The 21603-nt window shown below is 48.2% G+C and overlaps 2 protein-coding genes and 2 long non-coding RNA genes across 23 annotated transcripts in view; 1 reads left to right on the top strand and 3 right to left on the bottom strand.

Moving 5' to 3' along the window:
* GPR107 (G protein-coupled receptor 107) overlaps positions 1 to 1627 on the bottom strand; it is a 50987-nt gene extending 49360 nt beyond the window's left edge. The window contains exon 1 of one of the 2 annotated variants that reach the window (XM_036022373.1): positions 1446 to 1627. In XM_036022373.1, the coding sequence (XP_035878266.1) occupies positions 1446 to 1586 (141 nt within the window). In that variant the 5' untranslated portion in view covers positions 1587 to 1627. The remainder of the gene's footprint in view (positions 1 to 1445) is intronic. The other variant, XM_028517690.2, reaches the window with a different exon arrangement.
* A 424-nt stretch (positions 1628 to 2051) lies between these two features.
* LOC118499831 lies at positions 2052 to 3007 on the bottom strand. The gene is made up of 2 exons (XR_004902381.1): positions 2690 to 3007; positions 2052 to 2639 (listed from the first exon to the last, which is right to left on the bottom strand). It is a non-coding gene; the product is annotated as an uncharacterized LOC118499831 (long non-coding RNA).
* A 4986-nt stretch (positions 3008 to 7993) lies between these two features.
* On the bottom strand, positions 7994 to 9125 carry LOC118499830. Its single transcript, XR_004902380.1, has 2 exons — positions 8435 to 9125; positions 7994 to 8306 (listed from the first exon to the last, which is right to left on the bottom strand). It is a non-coding gene; the product is annotated as an uncharacterized LOC118499830 (long non-coding RNA).
* A 77-nt stretch (positions 9126 to 9202) lies between these two features.
* The window catches only part of FNBP1 (formin binding protein 1), a 115391-nt gene continuing 102990 nt past the window's right edge, over positions 9203 to 21603 (top strand). For all 19 annotated transcript variants that reach the window (XM_028525748.2, XM_036022359.1, XM_036022358.1 and 16 more), the window contains exon 1: positions 9203 to 9480. In XM_028525748.2, coding sequence (XP_028381549.1) covers positions 9457 to 9480 — 24 coding nt within the window. In that variant the 5' untranslated portion in view covers positions 9203 to 9456. The remainder of the gene's footprint in view (positions 9481 to 21603) is intronic.

The following is a 21603-nucleotide window of genomic DNA, read 5'->3' as shown; positions in this document are numbered from 1 at the left end:
TACTTTAAGATTACTTAAGCGACATGTTGCAAAGATTAAAAACATTAAGTATCTTAGCACAATAGGGAGAAATCAATCACCAGAATTGTCCCATTCAGTTTGCTTCTACCACTGAGGTTAGTATATTCTTGCAATCTGCGTATACCAATAGTCAATATTTACCTAATGATGTCACTCGATATTTTAATTCTAGAAATGTACCAAAGAGGACTGTGTTGGAAGCCAAGAGACATGATCCAGCGTGCCCCATTACTAGCTTTGTCTCTAGTATTACTTAATCTAAGACTCAGGATCCTGAACTATAAACGTAAAGAATTTTAAAGATCAGGTGTTCTGAACTTGGTGCCATAAGCCAGGGGGACAGGGCCTACAGACAAGCTTCAGGAGGACTGTAGAGCCCTACAAATTCCAAGAAAATTTTGCCTAAGCTTTTACTGGCACTTTTCCAGGGAGCGGTTCTACAGCTTTTACCAGATTCCCAAAAGGAGTCAAGACTCACCTAGCTCCCGGCAGTTGAGAACAGTTTTAATCAAGATAATTTTTATTTACAGACTCAAGAGTATGATGTATGCATCTGGCCAGGCTTTTTAGCGGATTCTGTATTTTTTAAACTCTCCGTTCCCAAAATTTAAGTTAAGAGTTTTAATAAGACTAACTCTCTACAATCCCATGACTTCTTTGAAAACTGCATATTATGAAAATCATATGCAAATATTTCAGTCATAACGATTTACTTTTCTATTCTCCAGATATATTAACCTGCTGAACCGCCTGTTTTAGCTTTTTGATGGCTTGTAGCTGTGAGTTACAAAGCTAGGTCCAGAGGATCATTCTAGGCCTATTATAAACCTCTTCCCTAGACAGGCAATAACAGGAGCGAAGGATAAAAAGGCCCTTTCATTAGATACACATATTTCAATGCTCGGTCCTGTGTTTGAAGCGAAACTTGCAATTTCCCCTGGGGATCCCCACTTAGATCATCCCGAGAGCGCCGTAAGCCGAACCCGGAAACTGAAGCTAAGATTTCGCGTTATCTCCAAATCGCCAGGCACCAGGGGATGGAAGAGCGGACACCGCGGGCCAGAGAAGTCAGAGACAAAAGTCGAAGCTGAGAAGGGAGGAAGAGGAGCTGGCTCCTGACAGCGAGGCACCTGGGGAAGCCAGCAGGGATCGCAAGCGCGGCCTCCCGAGTCCTTAGGAGTTTCCCCGCAGTTCTCCCCTTCATTTCTGTCAGCTTGAATCTTGCTGTCCCTTCCAGACGGCGCGAAGTTCCCCGCCATCCCCACAGTTCCCAACACACCCCTATCTCAGAGGGGCCGCGCCGGGGGAAAAGGGTGGGGGGCAATCGCTCAGAGGGTCCCCGCTCCGGGCCAAAGTTGCCTCCAGCCCCGGGGGAGGGGCCTCGGCCTCCGCCCCCCGGCCGCGCCCGGGTCTGGCGGCCTTACCTTGAGCGCCAGGTGGTGAACGCGGCCCAGGCCGGGCTCCGGCAGGAGCTGCAGCAACCCCAGCAGCGAAAGAAACCAGAAGCCCGCGACCCGCCGAGGACAGCTGGAGCCCGAGGGGCCGACGGGCGCCCGGGCGGCCATGTTTGTTCCAGCATCACCAGCTGCTTCCTCTCCCTATGACCACTTCCGGTTTAAAGGGCAGCGGCCGCCGGAAGGGGGCGGAAGCGGGCGTCTCGGCGGCAAACTGCGCGGTGCCTGTGGCCTTTCTCTTTGAACGTATAGCTGGACAGTTCGCCGAGGGCTCCTTCTTTCGGCCTGCCCGGTGCCGACCTTCGGTTTAACCAGAGCAGGTGGAACGCCCAGATGAGGGGACTCTGTGGCGGCTGTCATGGAAACAGTGCGACAGCACCTACGACCCGGGGAGCTAGGAGAGCGACTTTGGGCCTGCGAGACCCCTAACCCGGGAGGGACCCCGGCTCTGGCAAGGGTGGGGATGTCTTAAAACCGGCTACAGCGCCTTGCCTGGCGCTTGATTGAACTGATCACATAAGCGGCGTGGACTCGGTGGAAAATACCGAGTTCCTGGCTTCTCATGGGTCCCTTGAATTTTTTTTTTTGAGACACTTCACACTCAAATTTCAAACGAAATCGTTGCAGTAATACGATGTATTAAAGCCCTCACTAGGCACTTGGCTAGGCCTTTTGTATGCATTATTGCGTTTAGTCCTTGAAACAACCGAATGTGGTAGGAGGTAGGTGGTATTATCCCCACTTTACAGGTAAGCAAACAGGCTCAGACATGAAGTTTGTACCCAGTTAAGCTGGGAACCACATGGCATCTTTTTAACTACTGTGTTGCCTCGTGCGATTTCAGCCGACCACCAGAGTCACAGTGTCAACATTTTTTCTTTCCTTCTCATTGGTGGGTTTTATGGGGAAAGTTTTTTTTTAATTTGTTGATTTTAGAGAAACATCAGTTTCGTTCCAGTTAATGCATTCATTGGTTAATTCTTATATGCGCCCTGACCCTGGACAGGCCCGTCTGATGAGCGCTCCAACTGGCAGAGCTACCTACCTGCTGGGACACCCAAGGCTGTGAGGTCTTTAAGGAAAGGGTTCAGTGGTTGGTTCCCTCCTCTCACCGTTTTCATTAAGGAGCTATGGAAGACCATGCTTATTTAAGTTGCCAGTGAACTAGCTAGATTTATTTAGTTTTCAGATATTTTTTTTTCAGCACACCACACACAAGTAATGCATGCTTTCTGTGTGAAGTCGTTGAAGCTAAAGAGAAAGTAAAAACCACCGGAATTTCTGGATTGTCAGTGTACAAGCGTATTTTATGACAGAATCAGATTCTTACAGCTTTTAACTGGAACTGGAAACTGAAATTAAGATGATATATTTTAATGGAGTTCAAGTGCTGCACTCAGGTTAAAAAAAACCATTGGGAAAATATAGAATAGGGGTGGAGGGTGGGAGAAAGGGAGGATCCTAGACATTTTTTAGCTGTGTACAATCTTAGTAATACTATTGTGAATCAATGAATTCTTCCCTTGAGTTAAAAGAAGGCCCTGGCTGGCGTAGCTCAGTGGATTGAGAGCGGGCTGTGAACCAAAGCATTGCAGGTTCGATTCCCAGTCAGGGTACATACCTGGGTTGCAGGCCATGACCCCCAGCAACCGCACATTGATGTTTTTCTCTCTCTCCCTTCCCTCTCTAAAAATATAAATAAATAAATAAATATTTTTTTAAAAAATAAGAAGAAGGTGAAGCAAGCCCTGGCTGATGTGGCTCAGTGGATCGAGCACCCGCTTGTGAACCAAAGGGTCACAGGTTCAATTCCTGGTCAGGGCACATGCCTGCGTTGTGGGCCAGGTTCCCCAGTTGGGGACATGCAGGAAGCAACTGATCAATGAATTTCTTGCATGTTGATATTTCTCTCCTTCTCTTTCTCCCTCCTTTTCCCTCTCTTTAAGAAGTAAATAGTGCGGGCTGTGAACCAAAGTGTTGCAGGTTCAATTCCTAGTCAGGGTACGTGCCTGGGTTGCAGACCATGACCCCCAGCAACCGCACATTGATGTTTCTCTCCCTCTCTCTCTCTCTCTCTCTCTCTCTCTCTCTCTCTCCCTCCCTTTCCTCTCTAAAAATAAAAATAAATAAAATCTTTTTTTTAAGTAAATAAATAAAATCTTTAAAGAAAAGCCACATTTAAAAAGCACCCAATAATATACAGGCCCTGTCACACCCTCTGCAAGGACAAAAGTGGGCACTAAGGTGATTCCAGGAATACAGAAGGGCAGCGTTTACTAGGTGGGGGAGAATATCCCTTCGTTCTCGAACCTCTGAGTTCTGACCATATATTACCAATATGTAATCCTACATCTGAACAGACTTGTCATACAGATAAAGAAGCTATTATTTTGTGAGTCCACACAGCATAAATAATCAAATATATTTATTTAGTGATTAAATTTGCCAAATATTCTGCTAAGTACTTTATATAGACATCATCTCTTTCAACATCACAAAAGCCTCATAAGGTATTGTAATCCTTTTTTAAAGATGAGACTTGGTTAGATGAATCTATTCAAGGGTGGGTTACTGGTTTCTCCATGACCCAGCTCCCGTGCACAAAGCCCAGCACTCAGTCTGTCCTACCTAGGTGTAAAAAATGCATTTGCACGTTAGGCGGGAAGCGTCCTTAGATAACCAACAGATAGGAAAACAAACCCGAGGAACTCAGAGGACTCGCTCAGGTTCACACATTCAGTGGCGTGGTCTTCAGTGGGCACGTGCAGACCCAAGACTGAGACCTCGCTGCCTGAGAGTTGGATCCGTGCTTCTCACACTATAGGTGGCTAATTTTTATCATATAATTTATTTCAAAAAGTGAAGCCCAGAATCGGAGTAGCTAATGTGTTATCAAATGAATCTCTAGAGAAATTTTCAGAAAGCACTTTTAAAATCATCAAGTTGAAAGAACATACTTGGAGTATAAGATAAGTGGTATTTTCTTCTGGGTATCAGGAGAAATACCAAAGACCATTAACCAGTTCTCACTGCAGTATAAAGCTAGTTGTTAGGCCTGGCTGGTGTGGCTCAGTGGATCAAGTGCCGGCTTACAAATCAAAAGGTCGCCAGTTCAATTCCCGGTCAGGGCACATGGTTGGTTACCCTCCAGGTCCCCAGTGGGGGGCATGTGAGAGGCAACCACACATTGAAGTTTCTCTCCCTTTCTTTCTCCCTCCCTTCCCCCCTCTAAAAACATAAATAAAATCTTAAAAAAATAAATAAATAACTAGTTGTTAAAGGGAAAGGTGATTTTTAATGCAGTTTCATTTTTAAAGGCGGTTTTCAAGGCTTTGAAGTATTGTTTACTTTTTAAAGTGAGGTACCATTTTCGAGAATCTCTTATTTAAATTTGAAAGCAATAGGCTTTTCAAAATGGGGAATGGTCAGGAGTAGTCTTACTTTCATTTAATAATATAACTAAAAAACATTCAAATAGTTTATGAAATAGAATTCTGTCTTTTAGTTTCTGGAAAACAATTTGACAAGGGCCTAAAGCTGGTTCTTATTTCTTCTTTTCACTTGGAAAGATCATGTGACCTTTACAGGGTTAAATACCAGCGGTATCCATCCAGATTCAGGAGGAATACCTTCCTTCAGGTACCTGAGAAGTATATTGTGCCAGTCATTAGTTTGGAATGGAGAGAAATCAAAAAGGGAACTCTATGCAAAGACTTAAACTGAAGTATTTTTTTAGACAGTTTTCACATTCTGTGAAAGCTTCTATGTTGGCAATTATATTTACGTACGTGATTCCAGAGTTTCAGGGCAAGGTTATTTGCATACTCACGATACTGTAACTGGAAACAGACAAGGTTGAGTAACAGGGCAAGTTATGCCTGCTTCTTCCTGGCAACCATTTCAAAGGGGCCTTAACCTGCGTGGTGTTGACTGAAAAGGCCTGGAGGGGCTGGAAAAACTGATCTCTTAAACTTGACTTTTAGTCAAGGGCATTTTTCCACTTCCTCTAACTTTGCAGGACCCACCAAAGTTTGCCTCTAGTAGCAGAATTTGTAACTTGGGCTTACTGTCATTAATATTTGGCATCCATTTAGAAATGTCCACAAATCTTTCATGTAATTAATGGGCTAATAATTCTCCAGTTGTAATAAGGTATGATTGTCACTTGTTTTCTCATCCAAAGAGTTGATATTTCAGACCCCAAACCTCTATAAAGGGTACAGGGGACCAGGGATCAAATGGGAGCCTGGCAGTAGTACATTTAGAAATTAGATGTCACTTTCATTCTCTGAGTAGAAACGTCATTTCCCCGGGGCCTGGGGGAAGCCCATGGTATTTTCTTGCAGAGGTTGAGCTTCGTGGAGAAGCGAGGCGCTGACACATCCTGAATCCTGCGGGTTGAGGGAAATTTTCAGATTCATTCCTATTCTTGGTGGAACAGCGTGTAGCTTGCTCAGCCTCGGGGCAGCTAGCTGTTCCTGGTTTTGTGCGCGTCGTTAGACACTTCCGGGGGAATTCCGTGATCCGGCGCACAGGGTGGTCGCAGTGTTAGGAGGCTGGCGCGCTACCTCCTGCCACTTGGTTGCAGTTTCAAAATCCTCTCCATCGAGTCCCCACCTTGATCCCAGTCCGATTCTTTCCACTTGACTGCTTTCTTTTTTAAAAAATTTTTATTTATTTATCTTTAGAGAGGGAAGGAAGGGAGATAGAGAGAGAGAAACATCAATGTGCGGTTGCTGGGGGTCATGGCCTGCAACCCAGGAATGTACCCTGACTGGGATCGAACCTGCGACACTGGTTCGCAGCCCACGCTCAATTCACTGAGCTACGCCAGCCAGGGCTTGACTGCTTTCTTGGGTCCTTAGTAAGTAGGTAGTTTGAACGCTGAACAAATGGGGAATTTTAAACTGAAACTGATGTGGAAGCTATGTTTTCCAAAAATCCTGAGAATTTCAATAGTCATAGCACCTCACCGAAAGACAGCCAATCGACTGTAGTTCAGGCAAGCTGTCTTGATGCATCAAAAGTGCTTAAAGGATCGATTTCCTTGATACAATAAGTACAAATCCCCCAGAAAACAAGAGCAAAGGAAAGAGAACCAAATACGTGTGCTCTCTGTGCTAAGCATTGTCTGTTTTTTTTTTTCCTTTTCATTTTTTGCAGGAGCCTTTGATGTAAGTAGCATTATTTCCACTCTCAGAGGACACAGGCTTAGAGCAGAAAAATAATTCAAGCAGAGCACTACGGAGCTATGCAGATCTGACCAACGCTAAGCCTGTGCTCCTGCTGGCTTCCTCATTTCGGCCTCATGGAGATCTGTGAGGCCCCTGGGTTACGAATAAGGAAAACGAGGTTCGGGGAGTTTAAATGAGATGCCGAAGGCCACACACCTACGTGGTAGTGGAACACCAGGACCCCAATTTAACAATGACAAAAGCTACCTCCTTTCAAAGAGATAAAAGCTAGATAAAGATACAGACATCTATACATCTAAGCCCCTGAATTAAATATGTGTTCCTGTAAAGCACCATTACAGTTGCCTGACTTTGTACATCAGTGCTTTTGAGATGTTACTGAAGTGTTACAGGGGTTCATAACCTACACTGACCCCTAGGTAATTCCAGTGTCTACATAGACAGGGTTTAGAATACCTCCTGTGACACTGATTCCTAACTATGTCAGGTCATGTCACCAGTTAACAGTGATTGCTCCTTGTCTTAGAATCACTCCCTGGTGCTGTTAGGAAAAATCAGTAGATTTCGTTCTTCCTAAAAAAAAAATATTGTGCTGAATTAATTTTATCTTTTTCTCTGCTGGCTTATTTATCTTTATCCCAAACTCTGTTTCCATTGCTTCAAGATAAGGGGTGTCTTCTTTATTTTTTTTTTAATTCTGACACTTTCAAATCTTTTCCAGCTACTACCCAGACTTAGAGAAGTTAAAGGTTTTTAACCCCATTCCATATAGTTCTGCTGCTGTGGCTTTTAGTGGGTTTCTATAACTATTTCCTGCTTACCCATCTTAAAAGGGTTTTTTTAAAAATCTTTATGTGGTCTTTCTTTTAATTCTGCTGTCCCTTCCTCCTCCCCCCTTCTTCTTTCTCATCTTTAAATCAGCAGGTTGCTTCTCCTTTTGATGAACATATTTTCACAAGTGGTCACTGTTTTTGAGAAGCCTCCAAGAACTGAGTAGAGATTAGATCACTGGATTTGAAAAAAAAAAAAAAAATAGCGAAGCCTTGGCAGGAAGGGAAATCAAGGTGATTACCGAGGCAGGGTCTTGTGCGATAACCTGCTTTGCACTTGCAGTTTCTCACTGTGCATTGTTTGGATTTCTTGCCCGTTCTACTCACCCTGGCTATTAATCTGCTTTGGGAGGTAGGTGGTTCTGATTGCTTTATATCTCAGTGTCTCTGGAGTAAAGAGTTCCCAGACCCGGTAACTATGAGAGCAAAACATTTAAACACACAGTAAAAATGAGCGGGTGGCAGAAAACTGAAAAAAGACAGACCAAAACAGTTTTGACAGGTTAAATTTATCCTAACTGCCCAACAAAGGAAGTAGGGCTTGGAGGTTTATCTGCAAGGGTTTTTCAGCTCCACCCTTTCATGGGGGAGAACCATACACTGGTTGCCGCGAGTGGGGGGGGGGGGCGCAGTCGGTATTGGGGAGATGCATCATGAAATACTTCTGAAAGGGGACCCACTTTAGGAGCCCACAGTTAGTTACTCAGAAAAGTCGGTAGTATTGAGGAGAAAGGGCCTAGTGATTCGGAGGACAGACTTGAAACTCCAACATTTCTCCGTAGCTTGTCGTGAATATTTGTGTAGACCTTTGGAATACAGAGAGATGGAGTCAGTACCTACTTAAAAACTAGCTCTCAGTTTACCAAACAGAAGCCAGGTAACAGGTGCTTATCTCCCTGATCCTCGGCCGCAAACGCTGAGGCGGATGCGTTACCTCCATTTGGCAGACGGGGGCTCTGGGCTTCTCGGGAGGCGGAGTCCTTGTCCCAGGCCACCCAGCTAGTAGGTGAGGGAGGCTGGATTGGCACCAAACCCTTTTATCTGTGGACCCAGTGCCTTTGTTTTTATCCACTAAGCGGCAACGTGATTCCACGTCTGAGCTGAGCCGTTTCTTGGCCGAACAAGTTGGAAACCACTGGTTTCGCAGATTAGAAATCACTGGTTGTGCGCCCCTGGATTCCCTCCCTAGCCACTTGAAGCTGCTCCATCGCTCCCGGCCCCGACATCCCTGTCTGCACAGTGCAGGCGGCACCGTACCAGGCCCCACGCCCACCGCGCAGCGCTGCAGGGCTCCCGGGCCTCCGCGGTTCCCGCGCCGTGCGGAAGGCGCACCCCAGCGGACTCGGGTCGGCGCCAATGGCTGCCGGGGGAGAGCTCCGTCCTCCAGTGCGCGGCGGCGGTGCGCGCGCGGGCGCAACCTCCGGCCGGGCAGAGCCCCGGTAATAACAGGGGCCGGCTCTGTTCAAAGGAGAGTGGCTGTCCTAAGAGCAGACAGTGCGGCAGCTATTAAGTAATAAAAAATCCTGGCGGGGGCACCCCTCCCGCCACCCTCGGCGTCCTTCCGCACCCCCCGGCGCGCCCGCTGGGCGGAGGGCACCTGGGGGAGGGTGGGCCGCGGCGCGTGCGCGAGCTGTCAGCTGGCCCCGCCCCGGCGCGTGGCCCCGCCCCCGCCCCGCCCTCCACACTCCCTCCCCTCGCTCTCGGGGTGTGGGGCGGGCTGGCGGGCGCTGCGGCTGCCGGGCTGCTCCTTCCTCGGGCCATTTTGCTGAAGAGCGACCGGGAGGAGGAGCCCCCGAAGAGACCCTAGGCGAGCAGCGGCGAGCCGGAGGACGCGGCGGCTGCGCGGGCCTGGGCTTTCCTCCATCGCGGGGATCTCGAGGGGCGAAGGGATCGCCAGGGAGGGGGACCGGAGAGCCGCGCCCGCCGCGCGGCGCGCCCCTTCCCGCCCCCTGCACCATGAGCTGGGGTACCGAGCTCTGGGTAAGTGAGGGGCTGGGCCCGCGGGGCGCCTGGGCAGGGGACGCGGGCCGGGTTGCCGGGGTGGAGGCGGTGGCGCGCGTGTCCGGGGGCCCCTCGCGGGCCTTGGCCGGAGCAGGAGGTGCGAGCCGGATTCACCCTTCCGAGGCGAGGGGAGCGGGTGTGGGTCCTCGCGGCGGCCTGAGCAGGGGGCGCGGGGTCTGGGTCCCCCAGGCGGCCGGAGGCCAGCGGTGTACGTAGGGAAGAACCTCAGTCCCTCGGGGTGAGTAACCGAGGCGCCGCGATCTGGCTTCGGTGGGGGCGTGGAAGCCCTCGGCTTTGGGGGGGCCGCGTTAGGTATTGGGGCGCGCAGTCCCGAGTTCCTGGGGCTGCTCTCCGCGCGCGGAGGCGCGGCTGAGCGGGCTCTGCTCCCGGGGGCGGGGCGGCCCCGGTGGGGCCGGGTCCCACAGCCTGGGTTTGGGGGCGCGCGGTCGGGAAGCGGCGACTTCCCTCTAGAGGCGAGGACTTTCTGACCTGTGGCGGTTTGGGGCGCACTTGTATTGCTCTCGGTGGGAAGCTCACATCCTGATTTGGATGCGGGGACTGCGGCGTTTGGCCTGGAGGGGAAAGTTCGGGGGGGATCACCTTCAGAGAGGGGCATTGGCGGGGTAATAATTCTTCAACTGCTCAGAGGAAACAGTTGAAAATGGGGAAGGCTGGCGGCGAGGGGCGCCCGGCAGAGGTCCTTGGCCTGGGGGTGCGGTGCGTAAACCAGCGGCGTAGCGCCAGGAAGCCTGCGTCCCGCACCGGGGCGAACAGGGCATGCCGGGCAGCGCACAGGTCACCCCGGGAGCGCAGGCTGTGGGGGACGCGATGGGGCTCGCGTCCCTGCCTTCCTCTGGATTCCTGGGGAGGTCACTGGGCGAGGGATGGGCAGCGCAGGGTCCGGCGGGGGGAGTGGAGGAAATCTCAATTACGGCACCGAACCGTCCTCCGGACGAGACATTTCCCATGATGAACTCAAAAGTGCCTCTTCGGAATTCCATTTGGAAAGAGTGTGGAGCGGCAAGGGTAGGGTGGTGGTTGCTCTCTGAGCTGAGGCCAGGGAGGCTCACCCCGAAATAAAACAAGGGTAGAGCTATAGGAACAGAGCGCATCCTCCTTTAATTATTTTTTTTGGCTTTAATTGTTCTTATATAACCATTTCTTAGACTCAGAAGCACCTACGGTTATTAACCAAAACCCTGAAGGCAACGGCCCCTTTAAATTAAGATAATCCATTTAATAAACACCCTCCGTCTAAAGGAACCCGAGAGTTTGGGCTGATGTTTACAAATATTCCTCTTTAAAATAAAATAACAGATGGTTGGAATATATTTGCTCACACCTAATTAGGCAGAATCTACCGTTTTAAATGTGTTTCTTTCCTCTTCTGTCCCTGCTCCACTCCCTTTGGCTGTTTTCAGCTTAGCTGGGGGAGGGGGAGCAAATCAGAAGTGATTTTTATCAAGAGAATGGAAATTTTGGCACAACCTCCCCCCCCCCCCACTTGTTTAAACAAAAAAAGGGGATTCTGGGGGGAAAACTATAGTCTATTTCTGAGCGAACTAGGCTGTGGTTAAAGCGACCGAACACGGGGGTATTCCACCCCCTGCGACGCTGGTGCATGCTACAGAAGCTGACCCAGGCAGGGGAGTGGCCGTGGGGAGAAGGGAAATGATCCACCAGGCCCAACGGCCTGTGTTCTTCCGTGCACTTGGCGGGGGGCGCAGTGGAGGGGAGGGGAGGAGCTGTTGAAGATAAACGGGAACTGGAATATATGTGAATGATGCGAAGGCTTAGATTTGTTCCAGAGAATCTGGGGTGGTAGCGGGCCGGCACCGCGATGGAAGAAAGGCGTCAGGCCCTGACCGGTGTGGCTCACTTGGCTGGGCGTCCCTCCCCCCAAGCGCGACGACACCTGTTGGATCCCGGGTCCGGGCGCTTGCACAGCCTGCAGGTTTGGTGCAGGTTTGGTTCCGTAGGGGGCGCGCGAGAGGCGACCAGTGGGTGTTTCTCCCCCTCTCTTGCTCCCTCCCTTCCTCTCTCCCTGCAAAACGACCAAACAGACAAATAAATTATTAAAAAAGAGAAGCAGTCAGGAGTGACCGGGCCATTGTTGAAGCTGGGTGACGGGGACAGGGGGGCGCATGACCGCTGTGCTTTTGACTGCTTGTGCTTGAACTGTTCTACAATAACACAAGCTGGAAAAGATTTTTAAGGAGGGAGGTTTGTGAAGCGCCTGACATTGTCTTTCGCTTGGTAAGTTTATGAGGAAGAGTGAGTCAGTTCGCAGTTGTGTATACGCAAGTATGTGTCAGGGAAGAGCTGTTGTTGTTTTTCCAAAGACGTTCGTTGGAGTATCGGCTTTGGCCCTGGGGCGGCTTCGAGTTTTCATGCAGGGAAAGGAATAACACATTTATTTGCACTAATATGCGAAGTGCAAAATCTTTGAGTCGTAAGGTGAAATACGAAGAAGTATGAAGGCAACAAAATGTCTATTTTCAGTTGGCTTATGTTATGAGTATTTGAAATTGAAAAAAAAAAGGACTCATGAAGGGTTCTGAAAAATAAACTCCAGTTCTGCGGTGTGCGGTGTGCGGTGTGCTGCAAGGTGCTGGGCGGTGCTGGGCAGCAATTGAGGGTTTTCCGTGAATGGTGGCGTTGGGGCCGTGCACATGTGTCCAGAGATGATGACGGGGCACTCAGGCATAACTTGGCCGGGTCCCGCTTCTAGATGGAGAGAGACGGGAGCTGTGGTTTGGGCGCCCTGAGTGATTTGCACCAGGTGGTTGCAGGTTTCGTGACCCTCACAAATAGCTTCCGGTGTCCGCACACTTTAGGACTTTTCTCAAAGTCCATATAGACGTAAAAAAAAAAAAATCTTATGTCTCCTCAGGTGAATATAGCACTACTGACTGTCTATTACATCCCATGGAGAACTTCAGTCTTAGGTCAGCTTTTGGTCCCATAAGCTCACTGAGAAATGACATACAGACTTTTAAAAGCTACAGGTTTCTAATGTGCACTTTACATGAAAGGCTCACTGTCTACCCACATCCTGCTTTGTGGAGGGGGTAAAACCTGCCCCCCCCACACTTGTACAGCAGTAAACCTACATATTCTAGGAAATTTTTAGAAATGTCAGGAAGTTATCATACAACTATAAAAATGGACTCAAAACCCATAATTTGTAATGACTTTATTGGCTTAGTTTGTATTTAAAGATTTCTATTGATTTATTTTTAGAGAGAGGGGAAGGGAGGGAGAGAGGGGGAGAAACATCAATGTGTGGTTGTCTCTTGTGCGCCCCCTACTGGGGACCTGGCCCGCAACCCAGGCATGTGCCCTGACCGGGAATCAAACCAGCGACCCTTTGGTTTGCTGGCCAGCACTCAATCCACTGAGCCACACCAGCTAGGGCCTATTGGCTTAGTTTGTATTTAAACTGCGGCTTTCTATTTTGTATCGGGTGAAAGTGTAAATGGCTGTTTTAAAGGGATTGGGTTACAATAAAATTGTTTCTGTACAACTATTCATAACCTTGCTGTTTAATCAAGGTTTTAGAATTTTTATTGAGCAGCAACTACATGCAAGACACCCATCTGAATCTAAGTTACATTACATACATTGAAGGATACTGACCTATTTTGGTAAAGATGTACAAAGGAGGTCTTAACCTTGGCCTACAACATCAGAGTGGAAAGAGACTTACATTGGTTTGTCAGAAGAACCCAATGAATTTACTCAAGACTTTGTCTTAAGAGTCAAGATAACAGGGTAAATTAGGTCACACTGAGTTATTGAAGTTGTGACTGGTCATTGAGAAATGGCAACGCAAGAGTTTCTTACATTTGAAGTTTTTTTTTTTCTTTCTTTCTTACCTACTTATTAGAAAGAAGTGACAAGTTATGGAAGTATCAGGTCAACGTTTTATTAGCTTGATCATTGCTGTGAAGTGAGAATAAATCCATTTGCAATTTTAGCTTTCCTCATAACCATGCTAATCTTTACAGGCAGCAAATTACTGGGCGACAGAAGCTGCTTTGGTTCCCAAGTGTCCTCGCTGCCATCGTTATTTGTTTATCTTGGTGCTAGTAAGAAACAGAGGAGCCCAAAAGCAAGAAAATGACCAGAGAGCCTTGGCCAGAATGGCTCAGTTGGGTGGGCATTGCCCTGCAGATCAAAAGGTCGCTGGTTCGATTCCCTGTCCGCCCGTGCCTTGGTTGCGGGTTTAGTCCCCAGTGGGGGTGGGGTGGGGTGTGAGAGGCATCTCAGACACATCGAGGTTTCTCTCCCTCTCCTTCTCCCTCCCTCCCCCTCTCTCTGGAGTCAATGAAAAGAAAAAAAAAAGTGAACAGAGAGAGCTGAACAAGACAGATTGGTTCGCTTAGTAAAAACCCACCTGTGTCGACTGTAGGTAGGTTGTTTTTAAACCTGTGCCTGCAGGACAACGCCGGGCATACACTGTGCACTCCGCACCGCGCTGACTGCGGTGACCGGCTGTGGAATGCGCTCCCGAGAGCAGCGCTGGGAGAGTCACCTCCCACTGCCCAGAGAACAATGCCTGACTCATGTCGTGGGAGTCTGATAAATATTTATTGAGTAAATGAATGAATCCTTCCTCCCCCTTTTGTTTTAGCATTTGCTTTTTTAAAGTAATGGGAGATTAATATTAACACCTTTCTGCACTTGAGTGGATGTAAGCACTGTGTACACTTCTTTTTTAAAATTTAATTTTTTTCATTTGTTATAACTCTAGGCCCCTCTCTCTTTGATAGACTTTATTTTTCAGAGTGGTTGTAGTTTCACGGCAGATTGGGTGGAAGGTACAGAGATGTTTCCCCGTAGACCCCTTGCCCGTGACTATCCGAGCCTGGTGCCTTCTCCACCTCTAGGACAGGGCTGGGGGATTTCATGTCCGTTCTGTTGCTCATGCTGCTAATGCCTGATGGGTATGCGTGTGCTTATAGTAGAACACTTGATAGTGTGTTCAAACTTGACACTGATTCTTCTTTGGTCTTGAAGCAATGGACTATAAATAGTTCCAGGTTTTGGAGAATTATCTTATTTCCTCTTCTTGCTGCAGAACACTACATGGAGAGCGGTTCACAGCTGTCCGCCGCTCTTTCTGTTTAACCCTTCCAAGACACATGTGGGGACCAACGTAGCAAGAACGATGGGGGGACGTCACATCCGGGACTGTGGTGCATCGAGAGGAACCACCTCAGATGATAGATGAAATCGAGTGCAGATCGAATCAAGTTCAACTTCGTCAGCCCTTTCCCCCCCTTGAAAGGAGCTTTGCCCAGTCTTTTCCTGTTAGTACATATTAAACATAAGCTGGGAGGCCCGGAGATTTTGTGGTTGATATTTACACATCAGCCTGTCGGCTTCACCGTGTGCATTAGATCTGGTCCCGAACGTTTATTTAAGTCGCCTTTCCGGTGGGTCAGGCTGCGTGTCCAGTGCCATGAGGCGGTTTTGTGAGTGTCCGTGCTCGCCGGGTGACACATTTTAAGTCCTGCTTCACGTCCGTGTGACAGGGAAAGTGCTTCTTTGCAGGGCCTGTCAGGTAGCACCCCCTCCCTAGCTAAAGCTAATATTGTGTTTCCTGCAAGTATTACTCATACATGTTTCGTCAACACCACCCACACTTTAAAATCAGGCTTTATTTTGACACTGAAAAATTGCAAGCTACCGAGAATACTTGAGTTCCCCGGGAAATTAATCTAATTAGACTTTAAGATGTGGGTGTGAAGTCTTCTGGAACTAGCGTTTGTAACGAAATATTTGTTTCCTGTTTCAGTGATGTAGACTTAGACCAGCTTGGGCCGAATGGTGTGTCTAGTTTAAAGCTTTTGAAAATCACAGAGGGCCAAACATGTGTATTAGAGAGTTGACTGAGAGTGCACACACGTTTTTAATATTGACTGACCCTAGTCTTCCAACTGGGGCCAACTTTTGGCCTGTCAACCTCACCTGGTTTGTAAATTCTGTAATTCCGTGTTAAATTTATGTAATACTCAACAGCCTCACGTGTTTAATGCTACACATAGATTTAAACGACCACCACCTCCAAAAAAGAGATGAAACTTTCCATCTGTTGTTGCAAAAGTTAGAATACCTGTTAACATTTAAGTTATGATATCATATTAGCTATATTGTGTTTTTTTTTTTAGTTTAGACCGTACCATTCTAGTCATTAGAATGAGGTTTTTTTTTTTTTTAATTAATTCTTAGACTAATGTCTGGGATTTTCGTGTATATATTTTAGCAACTCCAGTTTCTTCTCTACCTTGTACTTCTTCACTCTCTTTATGGGTTAAAAAAATAAGAATAGCTTATAATTACGTAAACTTCATGGTTCTTTTCATATTTTCACATGCACCATTCCCTGTTGCCATAAACACTGTTGAATAATTGTCATCGACTTTGCTAATTATCTGGAGCTTAACACGTCCCCAGTGCTGTGCAAAGTTTTTCCACCCATCGTCTTATTTATTCTTCACGAGAATCCAGTGAGGCAGGTGCCTTTCGGTGGCAGGCCCAGAGAAGAAAATTCTAAGATGGAGTTAGGAGCGCTAAGCTTTATGGGGGAAGCAGCCCCTGTGAATGGAAAAGGGAGCAAGTGGGATTAGGCAGAGGGAGCCCTCCGGCCACCACGCCACCTGGCGACACCTCTCCCAGGCCGAACGGGAGCTCCAGGGCAAAGGTCACCCACTCTAGGAGTCGCACACTGGACAGAAACGGACCAGGCCCTTGTACCGCTGCTTTGCTCATTCATGGGCCCAGGATGTTGTCACCTTGGCTACCATCTTGCTCAGTCATTGGTTGGGGGTTGCTGTAAGAAGACCGTGACCTTGGCTCAAAAGCTGAGGCAGACTCCAAAGGGAGCCATCTGCTAACCACACCCCTTGCCTCTGGGCAGGGAGTCCTTTCTGGAAAGATGATTTGATTAGAGTGTAGCCTCCTACACTCCCCGCACTACTCGCTTTCACAAGAGTGAGCTGAAGCTCAGAAGGTAAAGCGAGGTGCCCAAGGTCACAGTGTAGAAAGGAGAGATTGAATCCCAGGGCTTTGGGGCTCTCCTCATCTTTTTCCAGTTAATGCCTTCAAAAATTATTATTGTTCCAACTCTTTACTTATAGAAAATGTGCCAGTGTACTTAAAGAAAAGAACATTATGAGCCCTGGCTGGCGTAGCTCAGTGGATTGAGCTCGGGCTTCGAACCAAAGCGTCGCAGGTTTGATTCCCAGTCAGGGCACATGCCTGGGTTGCAGGCCACGGCCCCCAGCAACCGCACATTGATGTTTCTCTTTCTCTCTTTCTCTGTCCCTTCCCTCTCTAAAAATAAATACATAAAATCTTAAAAAAAACATTATGAGCCCCTATGTACTTCCCACCCAGCTTTTAGAGCATCGGTGTCACGGCCTGCTGGCCTCATCTGCACGCCCCCTGCCCCGTGGGTTTTCCCCCCGGTCTTTTCCCCCCGGTCTTCTCCGCCCCAGACTGTGACGCTGCTGTGCCGCCCTGCTCTTCCGAGGAATCATGCGGAGAACCCAAATTCTCCCCTGTTCTTTTTTTATCTTTTAAATAAAAGATTTTATTTAATTTTAGAAAGAAGGGAAGGAAGGGAAAAGGGAGGGAGAGAAACATCCATGTGTTTGGGCTGCCTCTCACCTGCCCCCCCCCCCCCCAAAGACCTGGCCCACAGCCCAGGCATGTGCCCTGACTGGGAATCGAACCCGCAGCCTTGATGGTTTGCAGGCCGGCGCTCGGTGCACTGAGCCACACCAGCCATGGCCTCCCCCGTGCTTTAAAATACAAAAGCAGAAGGGAGCACCTTGTTAAGCACCCGAGGCATCCTTTTTCAAGACTTTACGTTAATTAATTCATTGCTTAATTTTTTAGATTTTATTTGTTTATTTTTAGAGCGGGGAGAAGGATGGAGGAAAGTGAGGGAGAGAGAACTATCGATTGGTTGCTATTGGCACGCACCCCCAGAACCCACAACCCAGGTGTGTGCCCGGACTGAGAATAGACCCAGTGACCTTTCACCTTGCAGGACGCACCCCACGCCTAACCAACTGAGCCACACTCGTCAGGGCTTTATTCGGGGAATGTAAATGCGTCGTTTCCTAACCTTGCAAGGGCCCTGGGAGTTGAATCACCTTACAGATGAGTCTCAGAGGGGACCATGCTTGCCTACCTGACTCACCACAATAATGGGAGCTAGGGCTGGAATTCAAACACAGTTTTTTTTTTCTTTCTGACACCAAACAAGAGCAGTTCAAAAATGGCTGGCATCTTCTCTGTGAGTGGCTTGCGATCTCTGTTCCCCCATCACTCCCATTTCCCGTCCCTGCTGTAGGTTTTGCTTTCTAAAGCATTTGAGGTTCCTCATACCGAGAGTTGAGAGTCGTTGTTGAGAATGAGTGACTCAGCACCGAGGTTATGAATGAGGCTTCCTTGCATCCCAGCAGGTGTTCCCTGCTGTGTCCAGTGAGCCCCCCCTTCTTTTAAATCCAAAGGTTCTTTTTTTCTCTTCTCATGTGAAGAAACGAATGTGTACAGGTGTGAAATAGTGAGACTAGTATCAGGTTGCTGATTTGGCATCTCCCAAACCTGTGCCTGGGTGAAACGTTTCTTGAACTCCGTCGCGAGAGAATGAAGGCGATGCCGACCGCTTCGGAGGTGCTCCGGCCGTCCCACGCACAGGGCTGTGCCAGTTTTGGGTCTTGAGGGACGTGAAACGAAACGTGTTCCCTCCCATCTTGGGCAAGAGAAAACCTGGCACCTTTACAGGAAGCTGTTCCCTTTGTGCTTCCATTTGCATAACCAAAACCGAGAGCGGGCTCCCGAGGTGCCCGGCAACACCCTGCAGGTTCCCGGGAGAGATGGCGTGGGTGCTCCCACGGGAGGGAGGCGGCCGGGCAGGGCCTGGCCTGGCTGCCCCGCTGGCCTCCCGTGCCCCTCGCTGGTGCCGGGCGAGTCCGCGTGTGCCTGCGCTCCTGGCTGCGCCGGCCTGTAAGCCCGGTGCTGACGCCTGCCTCCTCTTCACCACGAAGATGAGTGCTTGTCTGTGACGTGCTCGGAGGTTGTTGGGTGAAGCGATGGGTGATACAAATTAGGGGAGTCACAGGGAGGATTAGAGGGAGAGAAAACCCTGTCCCTCCGGAACAGACTGCAGCCCCTCCTGTCCCGGGCAGGACTGTGACAGATGAGCCGCTCACTGTCCCCGACATCAGGTTTTCACGGTCAAGTCTTTGTCCTCAGATTTAACATTCTGTCTGCATGTTCATAATAAAGTAAGACAACCCAGCCCTGGCTGGCATAGCTCAGTGGATTGAGCTCGGGCTGTGAACTAAAGCACCGCAGGTTCGATCCCCAGTCAGGGTACATGCCTGGGTTGCAGGCCACGGCCCCCAGCAACTGCACATTGATGTTTCTCTCTCTCTCTTCTTCCCTCCCTTCCCTCTCTAAAGATAAATAAATTAAATATTAAAAAAAATAATAAAGTAAGACAACCTGATAGTAGGAAAATGCCTGGGACTCATTGCTTTGGGAAGGAACTCTGGATTTTTGGAGAGCATGCATGTTTATCTCCTTCTTAAAAAATATATATTTATGTATATAATGCACTGAAAAACACTAACCACACTAATTTTTACTTATTAATTTGTTTTCTTTTATTGATTCTAGAAAAAGGGGAAGGGAGGGAGAAAGGGAGAGAAACATCCATGTGAGGGAGAAACATGGATCAGTTGCTTCCTGTACGCACCCTGACTGGGGACCAAACCCGCAACCCAGCCATGTGCCCTGACTGGGAATCGAACCGCTGACCATTCAGTTTGTGGGATGAGTCCCAGCCAACTGAGCAGCACCAGCCAGGGCAACCATGCTAACTTTTAGTAGTATACTTGAGTTTACACAAAATATAATTTTAATGTTGCCTTTGAGAGGGAAATAGTTCTCTTTGGCTATTATTACCACTTTTTAAAAAAGTTCTACTGAAGTTACATTATTTCCCCCCAACAGAGGGATACTTGCTGCTTGAAATATCTAATGAATTATTCTATTTACCAGCTGAGTGTGAGGTTCATTTCTTCTTAGGAAAGAAAGCTAAGAAGTTTAAATTATTTGCATTAGGACAGACATATAGATATATAGATATACACACACATATTTTTTTTTATATATGGAAATGCTTGACAATGTCTGGACAAAGAAATTTTGATTTCATGAGTGTGTATGTGAATTTAAAATATATTGTCTAGCTTGACATTGAATTTTTAAATTTAAATTTTACTTATTCTTAAAAAATAGTTTCTGGGGGGATGCAAAGTACAGCACAGATAATACAGTCAATAATACTGTAATAACTACACATGGTCCCAGGTGGGTATTAGACTCATCGGGGGATCACCTTGTGAGTTATTTAAATATCTAAGCACCATGCTGTACACTTGAAACTAATATAATACTGAATGTCAACTGTAATTGGGAAAAAAAGTAGAGGCTCTTTTTAAATGAAAAAATATATAGGTCAGCTATTTGCATTATTTAATTTTCAGGATACCAAGGTATACATGAAAAGTAATCAAAGGAAATTATAAAAATGGTATCCCATGATGAGTATCATTAAGACTTCTACGCTGCGTCCACAGTATCTATTTTTGGAACGTCTACTCAGTGCCAGGAGCGCGTTCTGGTCTTCAGGTCACTTCCAGTCTGGCAGGGGTGCTGCAGGGTGGACAGGAAGTCACGGTGCCGTGCGACGCGGGCTAAGGGAGGTCACTGCCTGGAGACCGGGACGCAGTGGGGCTTGCGGGGCGTCCAGGTGCCGTCCTGACGCCGTTGTAAGGTGTCCAGGGGAGGGAGGTGGCGCGGTTACGATCACCACCCGGACAGCCTTCCGGGAAGAGGGAGAACAAGCCGCGTGCAAAGGCTCCGAAGTACGGGAGGACGGAGCGGAGCGAGCACGGGAGGAGGAGCCTGCCAAGACAGACCAGCTGAAAACCACCTGAGCACTGCGGCTCCACCTGGAGGGCACAGGGTCACCCTCGAGCTGCGGAAAGCAGGTAGCTGCGGGCCAGGTTTCCCGCCTTCTGACCGCAGCGCCAAGGTTGAGAAGGAGCAGGCTGGGCGTGGCTGGTTGGACTGTGCCAGTTGCAAGAGAGAGAGAGAGCACCCCCATTCTTATACGGTGGGGTTAGCTAGGGGGTCCTGGGTACCCAAAGACCTGGCAGTGTACATCTCGAGGGGTGAGCCAGGGGCTGGGAGGGCGAGGCCAATTCACAGTTTTGGCTTGCGGGTTAACTAGTATATTAGCTTTGGGTCCCTTCCATTCACCAAATGGGCAGAAAGTCAAAACCTGCAGTCTCTCCTTTTTTGCCCTCTCCGTTTCCGTTCCTGTGGCCGGAGGTGACCCGCACTGACCAAATTCCCGAGACTGACGACCCAGCCAGGAACAGGGGTGTATCCATGAGGAGAGTATTCGTATTTGCTGAGCCGCGCACTCTCTCCCTGGAGGCTCATCTATGTGGAGAGCTAAATTCTATGCAACATTTCTTGGCTCGCACACAATCAAAATGGACTTGAATTAATGGAATGGCTTGTGACAGCAAACTATGGGAAGCCTAAGGCAACTATCGCTTCCGGAGGGATGGATCTACATTAAGGATAGAATAGAGTCTATTTTATAGATGCCGTGTAGATCATTCCTTTTCTTTGACGTGCTCTTCCTTCAGAGAGACTACAGAGCAATTAGCTACGTTCAGACCTTTTCAATTTCATCTCTCTTCAGTCCTGCATCCCTGAGATTATATCCGGTATCCAGATTGGATGCTAGGCGTTCTATCATCTCACTTTTCCAGGCTGGCAAATCTGAGAATCCGAACTTGCAAAATACTCCCCAAGGTCATCCTGACGTGGCTCAGGTAGCACGGTGGCACTTTGATTCCTTCTCCTGCATTCCCAGTTTTTGCTGATTTTTATTCTTTATAACAAATGTGAAACCCAGCAATATTTTGGAGCTACCTTCTTACCCTGACAGCCACTTGCGAACAACGTCACTATTCTGAGGTGTTCTGTATTCCTTGTGGA

The sequence above is a fragment of the Phyllostomus discolor genome, chromosome 3, assembly GCF_004126475.2.
Source record: "Phyllostomus discolor isolate MPI-MPIP mPhyDis1 chromosome 3, mPhyDis1.pri.v3, whole genome shotgun sequence".
Taxonomy (NCBI): domain Eukaryota; kingdom Metazoa; phylum Chordata; class Mammalia; order Chiroptera; family Phyllostomidae; genus Phyllostomus; species Phyllostomus discolor.
The sequence above is the reverse complement of the archived record's forward strand: the minus strand, read 5'-3'. Positions and strand labels throughout refer to the sequence as shown.